This window comes from Giraffa tippelskirchi, chromosome X (genome assembly GCF_054371585.1).
Source record: "Giraffa tippelskirchi isolate mGirTip1 chromosome X, T2T-mGirTip1v1.2.pri, whole genome shotgun sequence".
Lineage (NCBI taxonomy): Eukaryota > Metazoa > Chordata > Mammalia > Artiodactyla > Giraffidae > Giraffa > Giraffa tippelskirchi.
Genome location: NC_137289.1, coordinates 84432468 through 84455141, shown reverse-complemented (window position 1 = coordinate 84455141; position 22674 = coordinate 84432468). Strand labels below are relative to the sequence as shown.

The window sequence follows — 22674 nt, the reverse complement described above, 5'->3', positions numbered from 1 at the left end:
TAGATATTCAAGGAAAAGGAGTTTCCAACTTTCCTTAGTCATGTAATATAATTCTGCACGTGTGTGCATGTGTGTCTGCATTTAAAATTAGATTTGAAAGTAGCCAAGGCAATGGAAAGTAATTAAGAATATGAAAGTTTCCCTTTGAACTTCCATAAGAAAATAGCCTGGCTAAAGTTCTTATAGTCTGACACTTTGGGGAGGTGGAATATAAGATTATAAAAGAAGAACATTTTTAAGATCAAGAACCGAAATTAAGTAAGGAGAATAATGGAGAATATCACTCCCAGGAAAGAAAAGATTCAAGGGGATTCTGTTGGGGAGGAATTATAGGAAGAAGCTTCTTAGAGAGAAGAGAGAAGGGAGTGGCAATCAGGAAATTCAGACCAAGGAAAATTCCATATAGCTGATTTCAGATATCTATGATAGGGTAAAAACACTACCTTTCTGTCACCGGTCCTCACTCCACTAAGGCAGCTGGTTGAATAAGGAATCTCCAAAAGTCAGGCCTATTATGTTGTTAGAGGGAGGAAAGGATTGCGAGAGCAGAGACAAGACCAACAAAGCTTCCCAAACTGAAGACCTCAGAACATGATATACTGAGAGGGATACAGAGTGCAATTTAGAGAACATTCATCTTCTGCCTAATCCTATTGTTCATTTCTCAAACTCGGTTCCTTGTTATGTATCAGTACAAACTAATTGGTTATAAGCCACCAATTTAGCCTTAAAAACATAAAATTAACTGTAGGCCAAGAAAAAAGGTACTTTAAAATGGCAGTTCTCTTTGGAGAAAGGGATAAACCATGTCCTAGATTAGGCTCCTAATGGGCTCCATAGGAGCGACTGAAAGAGTATCCATTCCAAAGGATTCATGATAGCAAGTTCTGACAAGGAAATTGTTTGTTCCCAACAGTTTTAGGCTGTCCTTCTATCCCACCTCACCCCATTCGCCAAAGCTGAACTGATACTGAGGAAAAGTGGGACAACTGCTCCCATATTTATTTTTATAAACCACACTGTACTCATGGAACATTTTCTTTATTCCTTCTTTCATTGCCACCATTTGATTACATAGAGAGCACTCCATTTCTGTAAATTGGTGACTTTGAGATTTGGAGTCTTGGGGATCAGAATACAGGCAGAGTGGTGATTCCAAACTAAATTCAGTTGGAAAACAGAAAAATAAAAACAAAACAAAGACTAGTTCCGGGGAACCAGCCATAGCATTTAGTAAAAAACAGCTAGCTATCAGAGTGGAGAAATAGAAGAAAATGTTCCCATTTGATTGTTTTTCCTTTTGAATGGCTGCTGAAGAGCAGGAGACATGTCACATCTGGTACTTTTCCATTAAGTAATTTTCCAGGACTCACCACACACTAGTGTCAAAACCTAAGAATAGGCCTGAAGCAGCCTCACGAAATGCTCTTTATCGACTCATCCCCACAGACATACACAATCACACCATCAAGAAGAAAAGTTTGTTCATTTTACTACCTAGTTGTAAGTAGTAGAGCTGGCTGGTAAAAGGAATCATGGACTGGGAAGTGTGTATACTTATATATGTGACAGGCTTCCTTCCATTTCTCTCTGACTACTTTCAAATGTTGCTTCTCTGTTTGTGAATATATTTAGGTGGCAATGACTAGGTAGGTTCATATTTTGCTTAAAATTTTCCTTTTGAAATATATTCCCTTTTTTAAAATCCCCTTTTCCCCCACCCACCTATTCTCCACCCTCCCACCCACAGCCTATATATCCACAAGTTAATAGGTTAGTAACAATATTAGTAAGAATAGTAAGAGTAACAACAACAACAACCAACAACATTAATAATATTAATCCCCTATATCTGTATAGCACTTTACGATCTACAAAGCGCTTTCACATCCATTATCTCATCTGTGCCATAATGCATCAGTCATCAGACACACAGGCCTTCAACTGTGCAAGGAAAAGAGATCAAATGTTAGAAGTCAAGTGGTGAATAGAAGGGAAGAAAAAGCTAGTTGTGAAGGATGTTGGAGCTGTGAAATTTTTTAGAAAGGGAAAGGGCTAAATAAAAAATGTGATTTCAAAAATTTATATAAAAGATTGAGATTTAAGTTTAGTGTGTGGCATCAGATACTCTAGTCATCCTCAGACTAAGTATATATGGCCCCAATTAGTTGTTACAAATTATTCAGTTTATCAAATATATGTATGTGATTCATAGGCATCGAACTGAGATACCTTAACATTTTCTTTAAATGACATTGGCATTGCAAGATTAAACACTTAACACTAAAACCATGATGTGAGTGCACTTCTGACAAAACTGGAATAAAACATTTATGAAACTACTTAAAAGCAATCTATGTATTTCATTTATCTTAGTCTTGATTTTATAGCTATTTTATAATTTATCCCAGACTATTATAAAATATATAAAACTGAGATATAAAGTATCAGCAATATAACTTTGCACTTTAAATAATTTTCAGATACAGATTTTCCTTTTAGAAAACAAACTTTAAAGCAGCTGCTTTGTTTCCTTGTAAAAGTTTCTGTAAATATACTTGGGTCCCTGATGGACTTAGCTGTTGTGACTTTCAGACTTTTCCAACACTTTAACCCTTAGACAATGGAACAAACAGACCTTTATTGTGCCTTATTTAATGGTTCATGTTTCCACACAGGACAGTAGAATTTTAATTTTAAAAATAAGGTATGTATTCTTATATTTTAAATCAATTAATGAGCTTTAAACTGTGGGGGTGAATATGTAAGATGAGGTAAGGAAATTTGGCACATTTCAAACAGTACCCTTTAAGTTTTGGTAAATTGTGTAACACAACATATTTTTCCACTGTGATCTACAGGTGCTATCCACATAAGTGGGGGTGGTTAATAGCAATAATCACTGGAATGTTTCTAGTAAATTAACAGGGACAAGTTCCCCAAATACTCACAACCAAATGTTGATATAGAAGTAAAAATATATACAATACAGTCACTTGTTTGTAGTTTGGCACAATGTTTTCCTTTATTTCCCCTTGGATAAATAGTGCATAAACTACTTGTGCAACTGTATGACTTCTAAAGTCTTTTACATAGAACATCAGATTAAAGTTTGCTTCTAAAGACTTATTCCCACACTTTAAAATTCTTTTCTTTAAGCACTTACATGTCAACATACATACCACAAGGCATATTTTGAAAGAAATAAAACACAAACATCAAATGTCTTTCTGGAAAATGCGAGTCTCTTCTTCAAACACAGGTAAAACCCAAAATGTTGTTTCTGCTTTTAGGAGATTGTAGTCGGAATCCCTGCAGAAAAACCAAACAATTTATGCCATCTTAGTTAGATTTAGTGTATGTCCCACAAAGGGATCATACAATCTAAATTTGTTTACATCATACTAGATGCCGTATGATGCAGAAAAAGATATAAATAGCAGGGGGCACTAGAAAGCACTCCTAATTGCCTTATGATGAGATTTTGTTTTCCAAATTATGCTCTTTTAGTTTAAATCATCTTGGTTTTTTTGTCTATATAACTTTTAAATTCTGTTGGTCAAAATTTTTCTTACTGCAAAGCCCTTCCCTTCCCCAAATCATTCAAAAGCATATTTTAGTTGTATTTTCTCAGTAAGTAAAAATTAATGCTGACTAGCAGAAAAAGTAGCCTTGTCAAAATTTATCCCTAGTCAAGCCACAACAAAATTGCCCAATCTTTTGGGTGGCTTAGAGGTATAGGGATTTTCATGCACTTTTTTCTTTTTGTTTTAATTTGAAAAAGAAAGGAATGGGACAGTTTCTTTCATGCAAACTTTTGCTTTCAAGAGGGAAAAATGAGGGACTGTGGGCTTAGCAGAGTAGGAAAGCTAAGGTGCATCATCTCAGCCATTTTGGTGCAGTATTACCTCAGTTTTTCAAAAGAAGCTGTTCCAACCTCATCCTTGTGGACCTGTTCTCGCTCCATGCGCTTTCCCTTACACTTCTCTTCTCTCAGGGCCTTGGAGCTGGTTTTGTGACGATATAACTTTTTGTGTGTTGGTACATTATTGCCTAAAGTGCTCAGGTTATTAAGCTTTTTATCAAAGAAGGCAGAGCGAGAATCCTCATTATAACCAGACATACTTGCACGACCAGGATCACCTATCGCTGCTTTCCCATTGCTTTTACTCACACCCTTGATAGACCTGTGATTCTTAGTGGCTCCTGGAGAGCCACTGTTGACCTTTTTTTTAGATTCCTGTGGTGTCCCAGCCAATATTTTGAGGGTTTTTAATTTTAGACTATTGGACTCAGGGGAGTAGAATATATTGGGGTCCCCATGGTGCTCCATGGGTTCCCAAAGGGGTTCTATGGAGGCCATCATGAACCTCTGCACATCTGCCATACCAGAGGCAATGTTGGACAAGATATATGACGGCTCCTGAAATTCCCGTTGGTCATCATCCAAAAGGTTGTTGGTGTTGGTGCCCATGTTCATGTCATTCCAGCCTGGGCTGCTCTCCTTCCCCAAAGACCAGTCTCCAGAAAGTCCCTTCTGACTTGGCATCTTCATAGAGGCCACAGGGCCATGTTGGATACATTCAGCCAATGTCTTCCCCATGGAGGATATGCTGTTGATTTGGCCTCCTCCACGACTGATGCCAATTTGCATTTTCTCTCCATTGATTGCAGCCATGAATTTCCCTTTCTTTGTTGACTTAGGGACCTGGCGGGAGGTTTTGCCAGGTGGTTTTTCAGTCCCTTTGTTGTTGCCTTTGGGGGATTTTTTCCTGTTGTTTTTCTGAGAAGAGCTTTGGTTCATAGACCCACTCTTGCTGGGTGAACTTTTCTTTCTTGATTTTGACACCTTGTTGCTGGTACTCACTTGACTAGATGGATCATTAAATGTTGATAAGCAAGGGGCTTTCTGGAGCAAGCTGACAGAATCCTCATCATTGAACATATGAAACTGAAACTGATGGTTATTTAAAGTAAATCCATCATCCACTTGAACCTGCCGTGAAAGGGTACTGCTGTCCCACTTGATTTTCTCCATATTGCCCAGTGTTCCTGGGACACCCTCTTGGAATCCTTTTAGTGTTCCTAGTGTCTTGATATTCTCACATCTGGCAATTTGAGGGGAAAGACTGGGAGTATCAGGTGGAGATATCTCTGAGAGGGAAGAGTGGCGGAATTTGTCAGGAGTGAAGTTGGAGATATCCAGGAGGTCAGTGGACTCCTTTAGTGGTGCTATCTCATCAATGCTCTGCTGGATTACCAGCTTGGGGCTGCAGTGGGCCAAGAAGTCATCAGCAATATCATCATCACCATCCTTTTCACAAGATTTCAAGCTTAAGGAGCAATAATTGCTTGAGTTGACAGATAGTGGGGCAATGGAATCAAAGCTAAAGAGCCGCACGTCGTCCGTATTGACTGAACCCTGCTGGAAAGGAAAGCAGACCTCTCCATTATTAAAGTGACATAATTGGTAAGAATCATCAGATGAGAGCTGGGTGTCTTGCACAGAGGTATATATGACCTTGTTGCAACTACTGCCACCACTATTGAGACAGACTGGATTGTATGTTGTAGCTGTGAGGCTATTTTCCATGGAGACTACTTGGGAGACTCCAAATTCACTGGACTGTGTTGGAGCTACCTCCCTTGAGACTTCAGCCATGAATTCCTGGGAGCCAGAAGTAGGTTTGTTGTGCCACACATCTCCATAGCTGCTTGATTCCATTTTGAAGTTTTGGGATGACTGAAGCAGCTCAGACTCAGAAGGTGAGGAAAGCACACAGTCCTGGGTGGGTTGGAGAGGTACAAATGATTTTTCTGTTTGAGTGAGCCTGTCTTCATTTTGTTCTGGAGAATGATGATTGAAGTATGAGATACCAGTATTATTTGACAAGTCAGAAGCATCTAACAACGTCTGTAGATACCCTCCAGGAATAACAGGTATATTGTTGGCAACATGAGCAGATGATAGAGGCATTTCAGAAGAGCAGCTGGTTGGTAGGAAAGTAGAATTCTTAGCAACCTTTGTCTCATGAAATTCAGATAGATGAGAACTGTTTGAGGTCCCAGGAATAGCTTCATTCTTTGAATTAGCCTTGGAGGATTGGTTTTCCAAAAGAGGGCTCATTTGAACAATTGGCTTGCTTTCTTGCCCAGCTTTGATTTTCTTGGATTTTAACCTGGCTTCACTTTTAAATTTGATTTTGTTAAGCACTTTCCTCTCTGGTCCCTTAAACTGACCATCTTGGGCTTTGACTTTCTCTGAGTCAGGACCTGTGATGTCATTTAAATGTGATCCATTTGTACAGCTGGGGGAAGCCAGAGGTGCTGACTTCAGTGTACCTTTCAGGTCTCCATCTTCTTTACGATTATTAGCTTGCCTCTCATCATTGCAGAATGAAACCTGCTTACCACTTGCTGACGTTTCTATGGATGAGATTCTTTGAATCCTGTGCCTGTTGCCAAGTTTAGATTTTCGTTTGCGAGCAGGTGGCAGAAATGACATCTCAAAGCTACCTGGTTCAAAGCTTTGCTTTTGGCATAAGGATGTTTTGCTGGAGTCTGCATTGCTGTTTCTCTGCTTTTTCTTCTTTTGCCAGAAGCCCTTCAAGGGAGCCAGTTTGGCATATTTGTTGAGCTGATTTTCACTCAAATTAACTGTTGTTTCACTGGCATCCACTCTACCCAACTTCACCAGCATGTTTTTCTCACCTTTAAAGCGGTTGATGATAATATATTTGATAATAACAGGAGGCTCCTTACGGGTTACTTTTCTTCTCTTTTTGGGACACCATTCATCATCATCTTCTTCTATAGAACCACCTGGCAGCCATTCCTTCCTCTCATTTACTTTTTCACCCTCTAGCGAGTCAACATCATACAGATAATCTTCACTATACCTGACTTTTCTCTTGGCTCGTAGCCCATAGTTCTGCTGGGAGGAGGAGCTGCCAGAATTAGTGTCCCGAGCCATATAGCGGCTACAGTCCTTGATCTCCCCCATGGTATCAAATGAGACCTCAATGAAGGAACCACCATCACTGAAATTCCCTGATGCCTCCAAGGAATTGGCAAGATGGCCTTGCTTTAGATTCTTAAATTGCCCTACTTCAGTTCCACTGCATGGTCTATTTAAGGCAGATTTTTCTTCGTTATCCTTCCCATCTTTTTTCTCTGCACCTTTTTCTTCCTGGCCTTCTTCTTTACCTTTCTTCTTGTCCAGGTTTTTATCTTCCTCCCCCCAGATAATGCTCACATCAGGGACCTTGAATTGGGAAAAATCGCTACTTTGCTTCAGGGCCCCAGTCTTAGACTCCCGCTTGGGGCAGGTAGTAAAGACACTGGGAAAAAAGTTGAACTGGGCATCCTCCTGCATCAAAAGGGTGGTCTTGTCTCGGACATTGTCCTGGAAGGACTCATATCGAATTTTCAGGGAGCAGACATCACTTCCCAGTGTTGACTCATCATCATCAAACATGTAGTTATCCACATCTTCTTCAGAGAACAGGTTGACAGACAGCTCATTCTTGGAACAGAGGTCAAGTAGTTCGATCTTACTCTCACTAATGAAAGTCTCAAAGTAACCCCAATCCTGATTGGAATTTGCCAGCAAAGCCTCTTCTGTATTGCACTTATCTAACAGTAATGCCTCATAATAACTTTTCTGACCTGGGTCCTCCAAGTCAATGTCAGGTTTCTCAGCTTCTCGTCTATCTCCTGCCCTTGATTTGTGCAAGGGGAAGCCTAGAAGCTGATCTGAGAGAAGCTGTTCTCCGTATTTCATGTTTTCTCCAGCATTAATACACTGAATCCCTATATCAGAGACGGCACAGGTTTCATAATCCCTGTTTAGATCACTGACTTTTAGACTGATCCCTGGCTCAGGATCTACTGCATCCTTGGATTCCATGAAGCAGCCCAAGCAAGTCCGGCTTGGCTGCATGAGGCAGTCCCCATTCAGAGCTGACATGCCTGCAGGCTCCATTATGGCAAATGGAGCTTTCTCACACTCATTGGGCAATGACCATGTGTTCAGACCCTTTGCAACACCAGATGTAAGGGAGATGGCATTCACAGAAGCACTATTAGCAGCATGCTCAGGTGCTTCAATGAGGCCCAAAGGAGAGGGAGGGCTCTGCATACAGGGCTTCTTAGAGGGTAGAGGCAGGAGACCTCTGGGGTACATCAGGTTCTCTTTTTGAGCCACCGGTATAGACTGGATTGGTGCAGCAGCTTCTAGAGCTGCAAATGACTTCATTGCCACATCCTGGTCCTCTGAATCTAGAGAAAAGGGGGGAAATGACAGAAATAAAGTTAAAGATCTTAGACCAGACTCATTAACTCTTTCCCTTGATCAGTTTCTGGTACTTGATCTTAATTATAAGAGGTAAAGTTCAGCTTCTCTAACTTCAGAACTAGAAACTACAAAGTTAAAGAATGACCCTGATTTTGTACTGAACATTTATGGGAATGAAAAGTAATTATTTCTTTAGGTTCAGCTTTTTCTTCAGACACACACAGCACTCTCCTCAGAAATGAGGGGAAAATGGATTGCTTGATCAATTGGAAAGTCAAAGCTTTCAGGGTGGGAAAATGCTCAGATGGGATATATTCATGATTTTTTAACTATAAAGCCTATTCCTATCCTTCAGACTTACCTCTGTTTTAGAAGCTTCTACGGAATCTAGACATTTTAAACTTCACATCAAAGCAGATTTCTAATTCACTATGAATTTAGGGGAACCTAAGTATTCATTTGCTAGAGATGATTTCGGAGAGCAAAGGCATTGGATTAGATACCTCCTAGAGACCCTTCTAGTCCAGTTACAGATTCGGTGGGATAAAGTTAAGGATTAACACCTATCTCAGAGGTATCCTAGACTTAACTTGCCCCTGCTCTGTGGATACTGAAACTCTATAGCCATAACAAAGGACTACTGGGAGAACTATTGCATACTATAATTAAATTCCCTTACCATTTTCCTTGACCCCATTAATCATAGTGTTTTCTCCGTTGGTTGAGGCAACAATAGCCTTATCTTGTTGGTTATCCATGAATGGAACCTCTTATTGTTTCATTCCAAGTCCAAATGCTGTCCAACCTGCACATTTCAAATAGATAATAATATCAGTCACTAAATTTTTTCTCGGTTTTAAGGTTATTTCAGCTAGAGAGGTCTTAAAAGCTTTACTGGAATTTACCTGTTTCCAGACTGGCTTCATAGCCACTACTGTTTTTGTTTCATAGCTTATACATACCATATAAGTCAGTTTGGAAATTCACAGTTCATTCATACATTCTAGATCCTTCTATCCCCTCTTGGCTACCATACTATTAAAACAGAAGTCTGAGGAAGCAGGCAAACTTACATCTTCTTTCAGATAGTAACACATTTAACCACTTCCAACCCCTGGCCAAAACAAGGCTGTAAAAATGTTTCCACAGATTACTGATATATACTTATATCCCCTTTCAGGTAATGAAATAAAGAACAGCTGCTTCGGACAAATAGTACTAGCAAAAATTAATGTATCATGAAATATATACAGGAGCAATGCACTTAATTATCAAGAATTATCTAATCTTGTCAGATACAACAAGAATACTGTGTCATGGAACATCTAAGTGCCACTGTAACTTTACTCTGGGATGCTGTTTTCCTGAGAACATAAATTTCTCCTCAGAAAAAATCTAACCAAGCACCCAGGATTCATTGCTCTGAATTAAATGCAAAAAAGTGTTGAGAATAGAGAAAATATGCTTTGGCAAAAGAGAGAAGTGGTGGAGACTGCTATGGGAGTTTGATAAGTTGGAAAGGGGAGAGGAAAGGAGCACTTAGGTGCTAGGCTGGATACAGTTACAGAAGTTCTCTCATTTTGTACTTATAATCACCTTGTAATTTTGGCTCTACTAGGTTCTTATTTGTTTTCTTTTTCTGGGCCATGCCATGCAGCTTCTGGGATCTCAGTTTCCCCACCAGGGATTGAACCTGGACCATGGCAGTGAAAGCACTGAATCCTAACCTCTAGCTACCAGGGAGCTCCCTTATTCCCTTAATTTTTTCCAAAAGGGCAAACTGAGTATCATAGATACTGGCTCAGATACTAATAGAGATACTATCATAGATATTAACAATGATTATCAATTATTTGGGCCTTTTCTCCCCTCTACAGAATCAGAAGGCTAAACCCTGAGCAGAAAATCCTTTAGTCCTTTCCTATGACTTTTTAGATCTCAGCTCTAAATGACACAACTTAAAGGTATGTATTTTCCCACATTTTTATTCATACCTTGGCTGTTTATAAAAAAAGATTTAGGAGGATTATAATTTTTTATTGCTGCAATACAAACATCTCTGCACTTGCTTTAGCTCTTCCCTATCAATCAGCATTTTAGGATAACAAATTTTATAGGGTTATTAAAATCTATTATGAGCTAAAATTGATTAGCACGTTTGGAATAACGTACAAGCTGCTTTGCTGATCATGGTAAATCATGCAGTGTAATGGCACTGATATAACATTAGCATGGAGACAGGTATTTTGAAGCAAGAAAATGCTCAGTTAAAGTGGAAAAGCAACCTCTCCTACCTGACCTTCCCTCAGTTGGGTCTGAAGAAGGCTCACAGATCTTGTCCCAGTAGATTGCTATGCACTTCCCCAAAGGCCTTTAGGGCTCAGGTCTCAGAGTCTGGATGACCCATGCCTACAATTGTGTTGGGGGCTGTCCTTGGCCTTTCTCAACTGGGAAAAAATTACGCAAGAAAGTAATTCATGTTTCTGCCTATGGATCTGGGACAACACAGCCTTTGGGACGAGTAGTGCTAATCTCTGGGATACCAGTTTAAATTAATTCAACAAATTTACTATGTACTACCTGTGGTCATGGTGGTGTACCAGAAACTGCAGTGGAAAAATAGTTGACTGAAACTAGATCCTTGCTTTCAAGGTGCTCAGAATTTATGGGAGAAAACAAGTCATAGACAAATGCTAATAAATATATTTTATTCACTGAAATCGGAGAAGGCAACGGCACCCCACTCCAGTACTTTTGCCTGGAAAATCCCATGGACGGCGGAGCCTGGTAGGCTGCAGTCTATGGTGTCGCTGAGAGTCGGACACTACTGAGCGACTTCACTTTCATGCATTGGAGAAGGAAATGGCAACCCACTCCAGTGTTCTTGCCTGGAGAATCCCAGGGATGGGGCAGCCTAGTGGGCTGCCGTCTATGGGGTCGCGCAGAGTCAGACACAACTGAAGCGACTTAGCAGTAGCATTCACTGAAATAGAGGGAAAAAGTTTCTATAGGAGTTCAAAATAGAGAGAAATTATTCAACTTCTAGAAAGGAGGGAAATCAGTGAAGGATTTACTAATAGCAGCGTTTGATTTGGACCTTGAAGGATGGTGTTCCAGGGAGTAGGAATGGGGAATAATAGAGGAGAGAAAGGCATTCTAGGCTTCAGGAACTTCATGAGTTGCCATGAGTCTCTCCCTACTCCAGTCAACCTAAACAACTGCTACAGAATCATAGGCCTGACACTTTCCTTGCATATAACACCCTTTTCCTTATTTGTTTCATTTTTCTTCTTTAAAAATTAATTTATGAAACAAAGATGAATATTTTTTATGATAAAAGGTACAATTCACCAAGAAGATAGACATCATAAACCATTAACAGCAAAGAAACCTTAAATACAAAGAAACAAAGATACAAAAGCAAAAATCACAAGAAATATAAGTGAAAAGAAAAAATATATAATCATACTGAGATATATTAACATTGCTCAGGGACTATTTTATCAAGCGCAGAAAAAACAAGAATAGAAGCATCTTGAATGATGTCATTAATAATCTAAATATAATAGATTTACATTTAATTAATTTATATTAATCATATGCTACACAAATATATTCAAAATTTTGTATTTCATAAGTTGTTATTAGATGTCCATAGGACATTTAGAAAAACTGGTAAAAATATAAACATTACTAAATTTTAAAAAATAGAATTCTTTTTTTTGTGTGATTCAGTTTTATATATAAGCACATATATTATTTTTGAAATTTTTTTTGTTATAGGTTATTACAAGACATTGACTATGGTTCCCTGTGCTATATAGTGAGCTTCTGTTGCTTGTTGCATATCTATTTTTAAAACATTATAAATATAGCATTCTATTTATACTAAGTCAAACAAGTGGAATCAAAATGTCATAAATTTTTTAGGCAAAAATTCGTAAGTTTTCGAAACATATATATTATACATATATATATGTATACAAAAGCTTTTCTACTATGATTGATAAAGGCTTGAGAGAGAACATCAAAGAAAAAGAAGAGATGGAGAAATTGGAAAACATAAACTAAGTGAAATGGGAGCACTGACTATGAAATAGAAAAATGAAACTAGATAAAGGTAAAAGATCCTCATATAGTCCAGTTGTTTTTAAACATGGCTGCTCCATAGAAACATATCTGGAGCTCTGGTAAAAAAAAATACTTGGGCATTTGTATTTTTCAAAAAAATTCCAAGATAATTCTGATATGCATCTGAATTTTAAACAGTGATTACAGGTTTTTATATTAAATGCTAGTTTTGGTGATATAGAATTCTATAATTTTTCTGCTGACCAATCATGATACAATGGTATTAAGTGAGTAATACTTACAGAATCACAATAGTAAAAGATGTTTATCAGTTTTCACAATCAATAGTCAGACAAAAAATAAAGGATGATTACAATTGCAAGCCATAATGGGAACATGATTAACCTAACAATATAAAATAATTACATACAATTTGGGGGGTCAAGCAGAGTAATGTGATAAGTGGAAGTGCATACATGCACATGTTTTCATCTGCTCAGTCAATCTATGTCTTTTGGTTGGTGCATTTAATACATTTGCAATTAATGTAATAATCAATATGTATGATACTATTCCCCTGGAGAAGGGAATGGCAAACTACTCCAGTATTCTTGCCTGGAGAATTCCATGGACAGAGGAGCCTGGCAGGGTAAAGTCCATGGGGTAGCAAAGAGTCAGATATGACTGAGTGACTAACACTTTCACTTTCACTTTCATGATCCTATTAGCATTGTTTTGGGTTTATTTTCTGTAAGTAGGACTTTTCCTTCTCTTGTTTTCTGCCTAGAGAAGTTTCTTTAGCACTTGTAAAGCTGGTTTGGTGGTGCTGAATTCTCATAACTTTTGCTTGTCTGGAAAGCTTTTGATTTCTCCATCAAATCTGAAGGAGAGTCTTCCTGGGTAGAGTATCTTTGGTTGTAGGTTCTTCCCTTTCATCACTTTAAATATATCAGGCCATTCCCTCCTGGCTTGTAGAGTTTCTGTTGAGAAATTGGCTGATAGCCTGATGGGAGTTCCCTTGTATATTATTTGTCAGTTTCCCCTTGTTGGTTTTAATATTTTATCTCTGTCTTTAATTTTCATCAATTTGATTACTATGTGTCTTGGTGTGTTCCTCCTTGGGTTATTCCTGCCTGGGACCCTCTATGCTTCTTGGACTTGGTTGGTTATTTCCATTCCCATTTTAGGGAAGTTTTCAGCTATGATCTCTTCAAGTATTTTCTCAGGTCCTTTCTCTCTCTATTCTCCTTCTGGGTTCCCTATAATGCAAATGTTAGTGTGTTTAATGTTGTCCCAGAGGTCTCTTAGGCTCTCTTCATTTCTTTTCATACTTTTTTCTATGTTCTGTTCTGTGGCAGTGATTTCCAACATTTCTGTCCTCCGGGTCATTTATCCGTTCTTCTGCCTCAGTTATTCTGCTATGGATTCCTTCTAGTGTATTATTCATCTGTTTGTTTGTTCTTTAGTTCTTCTAGGTCTTTGGTAAACAGTTCTTGTATCTTCTCAATCTTTGCTCCGTTCTTTTTCTGAGATCCTGAATCATCTTCACTATCATTATCTTGAATTCATTTTCTGGAAGGTTGCCTATCTCAACTTCTTTAGTTGTTTTTCTGGGGTTTATCTTGTTCCTTCATCTGGGACATAACTTTCTGCTTTTTCATGCTGATTAGTGTTCTGTAATGTGCCTTTGTTTTAGTGACTCCTGGATTTTGGTTCTTCTTGCTTCTTCTGTCTGCCCTCTGATGGAAGAGGCTAAGAAGCTTGTGTAAGCTTTCTGATGGGAGGGACTACTGGTGGGAAAAACTGGGTCTTGCTCTGGTGGGTAGGGCTCTGCTCAGTTCAGTTCAGTCGCTCAGTCATGTCCAACTCTTTGCAACCCCATGGACTGCAACATGCCAGGCCCCCCTGTCCATCACCAACTCCTGGAGCTTACTCAAACTCATGTTCATTAAGTCGGTGATGCCATCCAACCATCTCATCCTCTGTCATCCCCTTCTCTTCCTGCTTTCAATCTTTCACAGAAACAAGGTCTTTTCCAATGAGTCAGTTCTTCGCATCAGATGGCCAAAGGACTGGAGTTTCAGCTTCAGCATCAGTCCTTCCAATGAATATTCAGGACTGATTTCCTTTAGGATGGACTGATTGGATCTCCTTGCAGTCCAAGGGAGTCTCAAGAGTCTACTCCAACACCACAGTTCAAAAGCATCAATTCTTTGGTGCTCGGCTTTCTTTATAGTCCAACTCTCACATCCATACATGACTACTGGAAAAACCATAGTTTTGACTAGATGGACTTTTGCTGGCAAAGTACTGTCTGCTTTTTAATATTCTGTCTAGGCTGGTCATAGCCTTTTTTCCAGGAGCAAGTGTCTTTTAATTTCTGCAGCTTCGTCTTTGTCTTTGGATGTGGCATATCTTTTTTTTTTTTTGGTAGGTTCCAGCATCCTCCTGTTGATGGTTGTTCAACAGCTACCTGTGATTTTGGTGCTCTTGCAGGAGGAGATGAGTGCACATCCTTCTACTCCACCATCTTGAACTGGAAGCCTCTTTTATTATTATTATTAATTAATGTATTTTAATTGGAGGATAATTACTTTACAAGATTGCGATGGCTTTTTTTCCCCCATACGTCAACATTAATTTGCCATAGGTATCCATGTATCCCCCCATCCTGAACCCCTCTCCCACCCCTCTCTCCACCCTATCCCTCTAGGTTTTCCCAGAGCACCAATGCCCTGCTTCATGCCTCAAACTTGCACTGGTCATTTATTTTACATATGGTAATGTACATGTTTCAATGCTATTCTCTCAAATCATCCCACCCTTGTCTTCTCCCACTGATTCCAAAAGTCTGTTCTTTATATCTGTGTTTCCCTTGCTGCCCTACATGTAGGATCATTTGCACCACATTTCTAAATTCCATATATATGCATTAATATACAATATTTGTCTTTCTCTTTCTGACTTACTTCACTCCGTATAATAGGTTCCATCTCATTAGAACTGACTCAAATTCATTTCTTTTTATAGCTGAGCAATATTCCGTTGTGTATATGTACCACAACTTCCTTATCCATTCATCTTACGATGTACATCTAAGTTGCTTTCATGTCCTAGCTAATGTAAATTGTGCCACAATGAACATTGGGGTACATGTGTCTCTTTCAATTATGATTTCCTTGGGGTATAGTCCCAGCAGTGGGACTGCTGGGTCATATGGCAGTTCTATTCCCAGTTTTTTAAAGTAATCTCCACACTGTTCTCCATAATGGTTGTACCAGTTTGCATTTCCATCAACAGTGTAAGAAGGTTCCCTTTTCTCCACACCCTCTCCAGCATTTACTGTTTGCAGATTTTTTGATGATGGCCATTCTGACCATTGACAATACCATTTTCAATCAATACTCACTTTCATTCTCTTCACCTCTACTTTATACTCCAAAATATTTTAACTTAATACTCTAGACCTCTTTTTGCTTCCAGGTATCTTGCTTGATATTCTCTGTGCCTGGAATATCTCTCCCTACTCTTTCTCCTTCCTCTATTCTCTCCTTCCTCCCTTTCCAGCTTTTGTTTCATTTCCCTCTCCTATTCCCTACTCAAAATTTCCTGGCACTTTCCTTGATTCTCCCTACCACAAACAAATTAACTTTTTCCCCTCTCTGTGTTCCCAAAGAACTTTGCTGTTCTCCATGTTTATCATCTTATATAAACATTACTTCTTTATATCTGATACCCTCAAAAGACTAAGCACCCCTCAACTCCATAGGGCTTAGCTCAAATAGTGTTTAGAATATGGTATATACTCTGTAAAAGTTGACTAGAAGATGATGTTGAATGATAGAAAATGATGGGGGAGAATTTGGGGAACAGTAGTTTTTTTTCCCCTAAAACATCAGGTACATATAAGAAGATATGGTTGAAAAGATGAGAACTATACTGTGGAGGCCACCCAAATGTTAGTTAAAGAAGACACTGAAGGGTTTTGAGAAGAGAAATACTATGATTAGAACATTAGGACCAGTGAGACAGCAAGAATGAGAGGTAAGAAAATATGTTAGGAGACAATGTTCAAGTGTGAGTGGTCAAGAAGATTAGAATTAGGGAAGAGGAAATAAAAATGGAAATATTTTAGATTTGAGTAAATTGCAGAGGTATGTTGTAGAGATTTGGGAAATGATTTAGATGTGGCAGGTGAGGGAACAGGAGTTGGCATATGGAGAGGAGAGAGGTCAAAGAGCTCATTTATTGTTGTTTAGTCACTAAGTTATGTCTGACTCTTTGCAATCCCATAGACTGTAACCTGCCAGGTTCCTCTGTTCATGGGGTTCTCTAGGCAAGAATACTGGAGTGGGTTGCCATGCCCTCCTCCAGGGGATCTTCCTGGACCAGGGATTGAACCTGAATCTCTTGTATTGGCAGGCAGATTCTTTACCACTGAGCCACCAGGGAAGCTCTCAAAGAGTTATTGAATGATTGTAAAAGGAGCATTAGGAGTGGTTGGATTCCAGACCAGAGTAACCTCAGAAACACAAGTGCCAGGATGTTTATGAGAATAAAGCAAGATGAGTAATAAGCTTGATCGTCAGGTCCAACATCTATAATGAAGCCAAAAAAAGTCTTAGCTGGATAGGAGGCAACTGACCAGCAAGCTGATATGGCTGGAGAAACTACGGGTTTGGTTAGGGACTGAAATGGATCAATGAAATGAGACTGTTGTAGCAAACAGGTCCGCAGAAGTTCTCCAGGTTAGCCTAGCCAAGATCTATCTAGTCTAAATCTTCCCAGTTCAACTCCAGTCAGCTGACGGATGACAGAATCAGCGTTAGTATAGAGAGTACATAGTTATCCATAATTCTGCTTGGCTAATTCAACTTTCTAACATCTACCAGAATTTCAAGATACTAGGTTAGATATATGGAGATGTGATTTTTTTTTTCAACATTGTATTTGTTCTGCCATACATTGACATGAATCCACCATGGGTATACATGCTTTCCCCCTCCAGAACCCCCCTTCCACCACCCTCCCCATCCCATTCCTCCAGGCCATCCCGGTGCACCAGCCCCAAGCACCCTGTATCATGCATTGAACCTGGACTGGCGATTCACCTCACATATGATAATTTACATGCTTCCATGCCATTCTCCCATATCATCCCGCCCTCGTCCTCTCCTATAGAGTCCATAATACTGTTCTATTTATCTGTGTCTCTTTTGATGTCTCGCATACAGGGTTATCTTTACCGATTGACTAAATACCATATATATGTGCTAGTATACTGTATCGGTGTTTTTCTTTCTGGCTTACTTCACTCTGTATAATAGGCTCCAGTTTCATCCACCTCATTAGAACTGATTCAAATGTATTCTTTTTAATGGCTGAGTAATGTTCCATTGTGTATATGTACCAAAACGTGCTTAAATGAGTCATACAAATTTTTTAAATATAAGAAAGACATCAAAAAAAGATGATCACAGTAAAACACTAAAAAAATTGTATATATCTCAAAAGTATGGTATAATTCTATGTCATCTTTCACGATTAATAGTCCAAAATCCAAAAGATATGCACAAAAACTCATGTAAGAACTGATATCATAGGATGGATGAAGTACAACCACTAACTAGCTGGGTGACAAGGCTCTGCATGTTCCATCTGCCTTGATTTTTGGCAGACATAAGTCTAAGGGAGGGGTCTTCTTTGCTGTTAGGTTCCTGGGCAGCAGCTATAGTGGCTGCATTTTGGCATAGCTCAGTGGTTCAATATTTGGATCTCCATTCCTCTTATTTTTCCCTACCTCACTATTATCTGCACCATCCTTTCTGACATCACTGTAAAGAAATTCCCAAGAAGAACAAGTTCATAGGATCATAAATCAATGAGAAAGTAGGTGAAAATGCATTGTCCATGTTAAAGCACTACATAGATGCTAGAAAACCTTATATGCAATAAGATGTGAATTAGAAGTGGACAGAAACAAGAAGAGGCATTCATGGGCTCAAGTTGGGAATAGCCAGCCTCCCCATCAGACTTATAAACTTTAGTATTTTATTTTTAATTCTTAAAAAAATTTTAACGGGACTTCCCTGGTTGTTCAGTAGTTGGGGATGAACTTGCCAATGCAGAGGACACAGGCTCAATTCCTGGTCCAGGAAGATTCCACATGCTATGGGGCAGCTAAGCCCATGTGCTACAACTACTGAGCCTGCACACCCTAGAGCCCATACTCTGCAACAAGAGAAGCCATCTCAGTGAGAAAGAAGCCCATGCACTGCAACTAAAGAGTAGTTGCCCCAACTGGAGAAGCCCACATGCAGCAACAAAGACCCAGCACAGCCAAAAATAAATAAATAAATAAAAATTTAAAAATTTATATTGGAGTACTGTTGCTTTATAATGTGTGCTAGTTTCAGGTGTACAGCAAAGTGAATTAGTTTATATATATATATATATATATATATATATATATATATACACACACACACACTTATATCCACTCTTTTTAAGGTTCTTTTCCCATTACAGAGTATTTAGTAGAGTTCCTTTGAGTTGAGTTCCCTGTGCTATACAGTAGGTTAGTTATCTGTTTTATATATAGTAGTATGTACATTTGAATCCCCAAATCCTAATTTACCCCTCCCCTCATTTCTGCTTTGTAAACTTTAAGATTGTTTTCTATGTCTGTGAATCTATTTCTGTTTTGTAAATAAGATCAATTGTATCATTTTTTTCAGATTCCATATATAAGCAATATCATATGATATTTATCTTTCTCTGCTTGACTTACTTCACTCAGTATGACAATCTCTAGGTCCATTCATGTTGCTGCAAAGGACATTATTTCATTCCTTTTTATGGTTGAGTAATATTCCTTTGTATATATGTACCACACCTTTATCCATTCCTCTATCAATGCATATCTAGGTTGCTTCCATGTGTTGGCTATTGTAAATAGTGCTGCAGTGAACATCGGGGTGCATATATCCTTTCAGACTATGGTTTTCTTTAGATGTATTCCTAGGAATGGGATTACTGGATCATATGGTAACTGTATTTTTAGTTTTTAAAGAACATTCATACTGTTCTCCATAGTGATTTTATCAATTTACATTCCCACCAACAGTGTAGGAGGGTCCCCTTCTCTCCATACCCTCTCCAGCATTTATTGTTTGTAGACTTTTTGATGATGGCCATTCTGACCAGTATGAGGTGATACCTCACTGTAGTTTTGATTGGCATTTCTCTATTAGTTAGTGATGTTGAGCATCTCTTCATGTGCTTTTTGGCCATCTGTATTTCTTCTTTGGAGAAATGTCTATTTAGACCTTCTGCCCATTTTTTGACTGGTTTGTTTGCTTTTTTTTTATATTGAGTTGCATGAGCTGTTTGTATACTTTGGAGATTAATCCCTTGTCAGGTACTTCATTTGCCAATGTTTTCTCCCACTCTGTGGGTCATCTGTTCATTTTGTTTATGGTTTCCTTTGCTCTGCAGAAGCTTGTAAGTTTGATTAGGTCCTATTTGTTTACTTTGGTTTTATTTTCATTACTCTAGGAAGTGGATCAAAAGTATATACTGCTGTGATTTATGTCAGAGTGTTTTGCCCACATTTTTGTCTAAGAATTTTATAGTGTCCAGCCTTACATTGAGCTCTTTAATTCATTTTGAGTTGATTTTTGTGTATGATTTTAGAGAGTGATCTAATTTCATTCTTTTACATGTAGCTCTCCAGTTTTTACAGCACCACTTATTGACAATGTTGTCTCTTCTCCATTGTATATGTTTGCCTCCTTTGTCATAGATTAGGTGACCATAGGTGCATGGCTTTATCTCCAGACCTTCTATCCTGTTCCATTGATATATATTTTTCTTTTTGTGCCAGTACTATACTGTTTGATTACTGTAACTTTGTAGTACAGTCTGAAGTCAGGGAGCCTTGATCCTCCAGCTCTGTTTTTCTTTCTCAAGTTTGCTTTGACTATTCTAGGTCCTTTTTGTTTCCATACTAATTGTAAAACTTTTTGTTCTAGTTCTGAGAAAATGCCCTTGGTTATTTGACAGGGATTTCATTGAATCTGTAGATTGCTTTGAGTGGTATAGTTCTTTTCACAATATTGATTCTCCCAATCCAAGAACATGGTATGTCTCTCCATCTGTTTGTGTCATCTTTTATTCCTTTCATCAGTTATCTTATAGTTTTGTGAATATAGGTCTTTTGCCTCCTTAGGTAGATTTAGTCCCGGGTATTTTATTCTTTTTGATGCAGTGGTAAATGTGATTTTTTTCCTTGATTTCTCTTTCTGATTTTTCATTGTTAGTGTATAGGAATACAAGAGATTTCTGTGTGTTCATTTTGTATCCTGCAACTTTACTTAACTCATTGAAGAGTTCTAGTAGTTTTCTAATAGCATCTTTAGGATGTTCTGTGTATAGTATCATATCATCTGCAAACAAAGACAGTTTTACTTCTTTTCCAATTGGGATTCCTCTTATTTCTTTTTCTTCTCTGATAGCCATGGTGAGGACTTCCAAAATTACGCTGAATGATAGTGGCAAGAGTGGACATCATTGATTTGTTCCTGATCTTAGAGAAAATGCTTTCAGTTTTTCACCATTAAAAATGATATTTACTGTGGGTTTGTGATATATGGCTCTTATGTTGAGGTAGGTTCCTTCTATGCCCACTTACTGGAGAGTTTTTTTAAAAATCATAAATGGACATTTTCTGTTGATGTGGTGTACCATACTGATTGATTTGCAGACATGGAAAAAAAATCTTGCTTTCCTGGGATAACTCCAACTTGATCATGTGTATGATCCTTTTAATGTGTTTTTGGATTCAGTCTGCTTATATTTTGTTGAGGATTTTGTGTCTATGTTAATCAATGATACTGGCCTGCATTTTTCTTATTCTGTGTGATATCTTTGTTTTTGGTATCAGGGTGATGTTGGCCTCATAGAATGAGCTTAGGAGTGTTCCTTCCTCTGCAATTTTTGGAAGAGTTTCAGAAGGGTAGGTGTTAACTCCTCTAAATGTTTACTAGAATTTGCCTGTGAAGCCATCTAGTCCTGGACTTTTGTTCATTGAAAGACTTTAATCAGTTTCAATTTCAGTACTTGTGATTGTGAAAGTTAAAGTCCCTCAGCCGTCTCCAACTCTTTACGATCCCATGGACTATATACAGTCCATGGAATTCTCCAGGCCAGAATACTGAAGTGGGTAGATGTTCCCTTCTCCAAGGGATCTTCCCAACCCAGGGATTGAACCCAGGTCTCCTGCATTGCAGGCAGAGTCTTTACCAGCTGAGCCAGGGAAGCCAAAGAATACTGGAGTGGGTAGCCTATCCCTTTTCCAGCAGACCTTCCTGACCCAGGAATCGAACCAGGGTCTCCTGCATTACAGGTGGATTCTTTACCAGCTGAGCTACCAGGGAAGCCCCCAAACTTGAGATTGGTCTGTTCATGTTTTCTATTTCTTCCTGGTTCAGTCTTGGAAGGTTGTACCTTTCAAAGAATTTGTCCATTTCTTCTAGTTTGTCCATTTTATTGGCATATAGTTGCTTGTAGTGTTCTTTTATGATACTTTGTATTTCTGTGGTGTATGTTGTAACTGTTTTTCTCATTTCTAATTTTATTGATTTCAGTTCTCTACCTTTTGTCTCAATGTGTCTAAGTTTTATTAATTTTGTTTATCTTCACAAAGAACCAGCTTTTAGTTTCATTGATCTTTGCTATTGTTTTCTTCATCTCAATTTTATTCATTTCTGCTCTAATCTTTATGATTTCTTTCCTTCTTCCAGCTTTGGCTTTTGTTTGTTCTTTCTCCAGTTGTTTTAGGTGTAAGGTTGTGTTGTTTATTAAAGGTTTTTCTTGTTTCTTGATGTAAGACTGTTTTGTTATAAACTTCCCTCTTAGAATTGCTTTTGCTGCATCTCTTAGGTTTTGGACCATTGTGCTTTCATTGTCATTTATCTCTAGGTACTTTTTTGTATGTCCTCTTTGATTTCTTCAATGATCCATTGGCTATTCATTAACATATTGTTTAGCCTCTACATGTTTGTATTTTTTTTTTTACAGGTTTTTCCCCTGTAATTTACTTCTACTCTCACAGTGTTTTGGTTGGAAAAGATGTTTGATATGATTTTGATTTTCTTAAACTTACTGAGGTTTGTTTTGTGGCCCAAGATGTGATCTACCCTAGAGAATTTTCCATGTGCATGTGAGAAAAAAATGTATTCTGCTTCTTTAAGATGGAATGCTCTATAAATATCAGTTATGTCCATCCAGTTTAATGTGTCATTTAA

The 22674-nt window shown here is 38.4% G+C and overlaps 1 protein-coding gene across 2 annotated transcripts in view; it reads right to left on the bottom strand.

Moving 5' to 3' along the window:
* Positions 1-3218: 3218 nt before the first annotated feature.
* NEXMIF (neurite extension and migration factor) overlaps positions 3219-22674 on the bottom strand; it is a 175455-nt gene continuing 155999 nt past the window's right edge. Inside the window, exons 3-5 of one of the 2 annotated variants that reach the window (XM_081566914.1) lie at positions 8976-9101; positions 3909-8280; positions 3219-3312 (exon numbers count right to left, since the gene is read on the bottom strand). In XM_081566914.1, the coding sequence (XP_081423040.1) occupies positions 3219-3312; positions 3909-8280; positions 8976-9054 (4545 nt within the window). In that variant the 5' untranslated portion in view covers positions 9055-9101. Of the gene's footprint in view, positions 3313-3614; positions 8281-8975; positions 9102-22674 lie in introns of those variants that run through there. The other variant, XM_081566915.1, reaches the window with a different exon arrangement.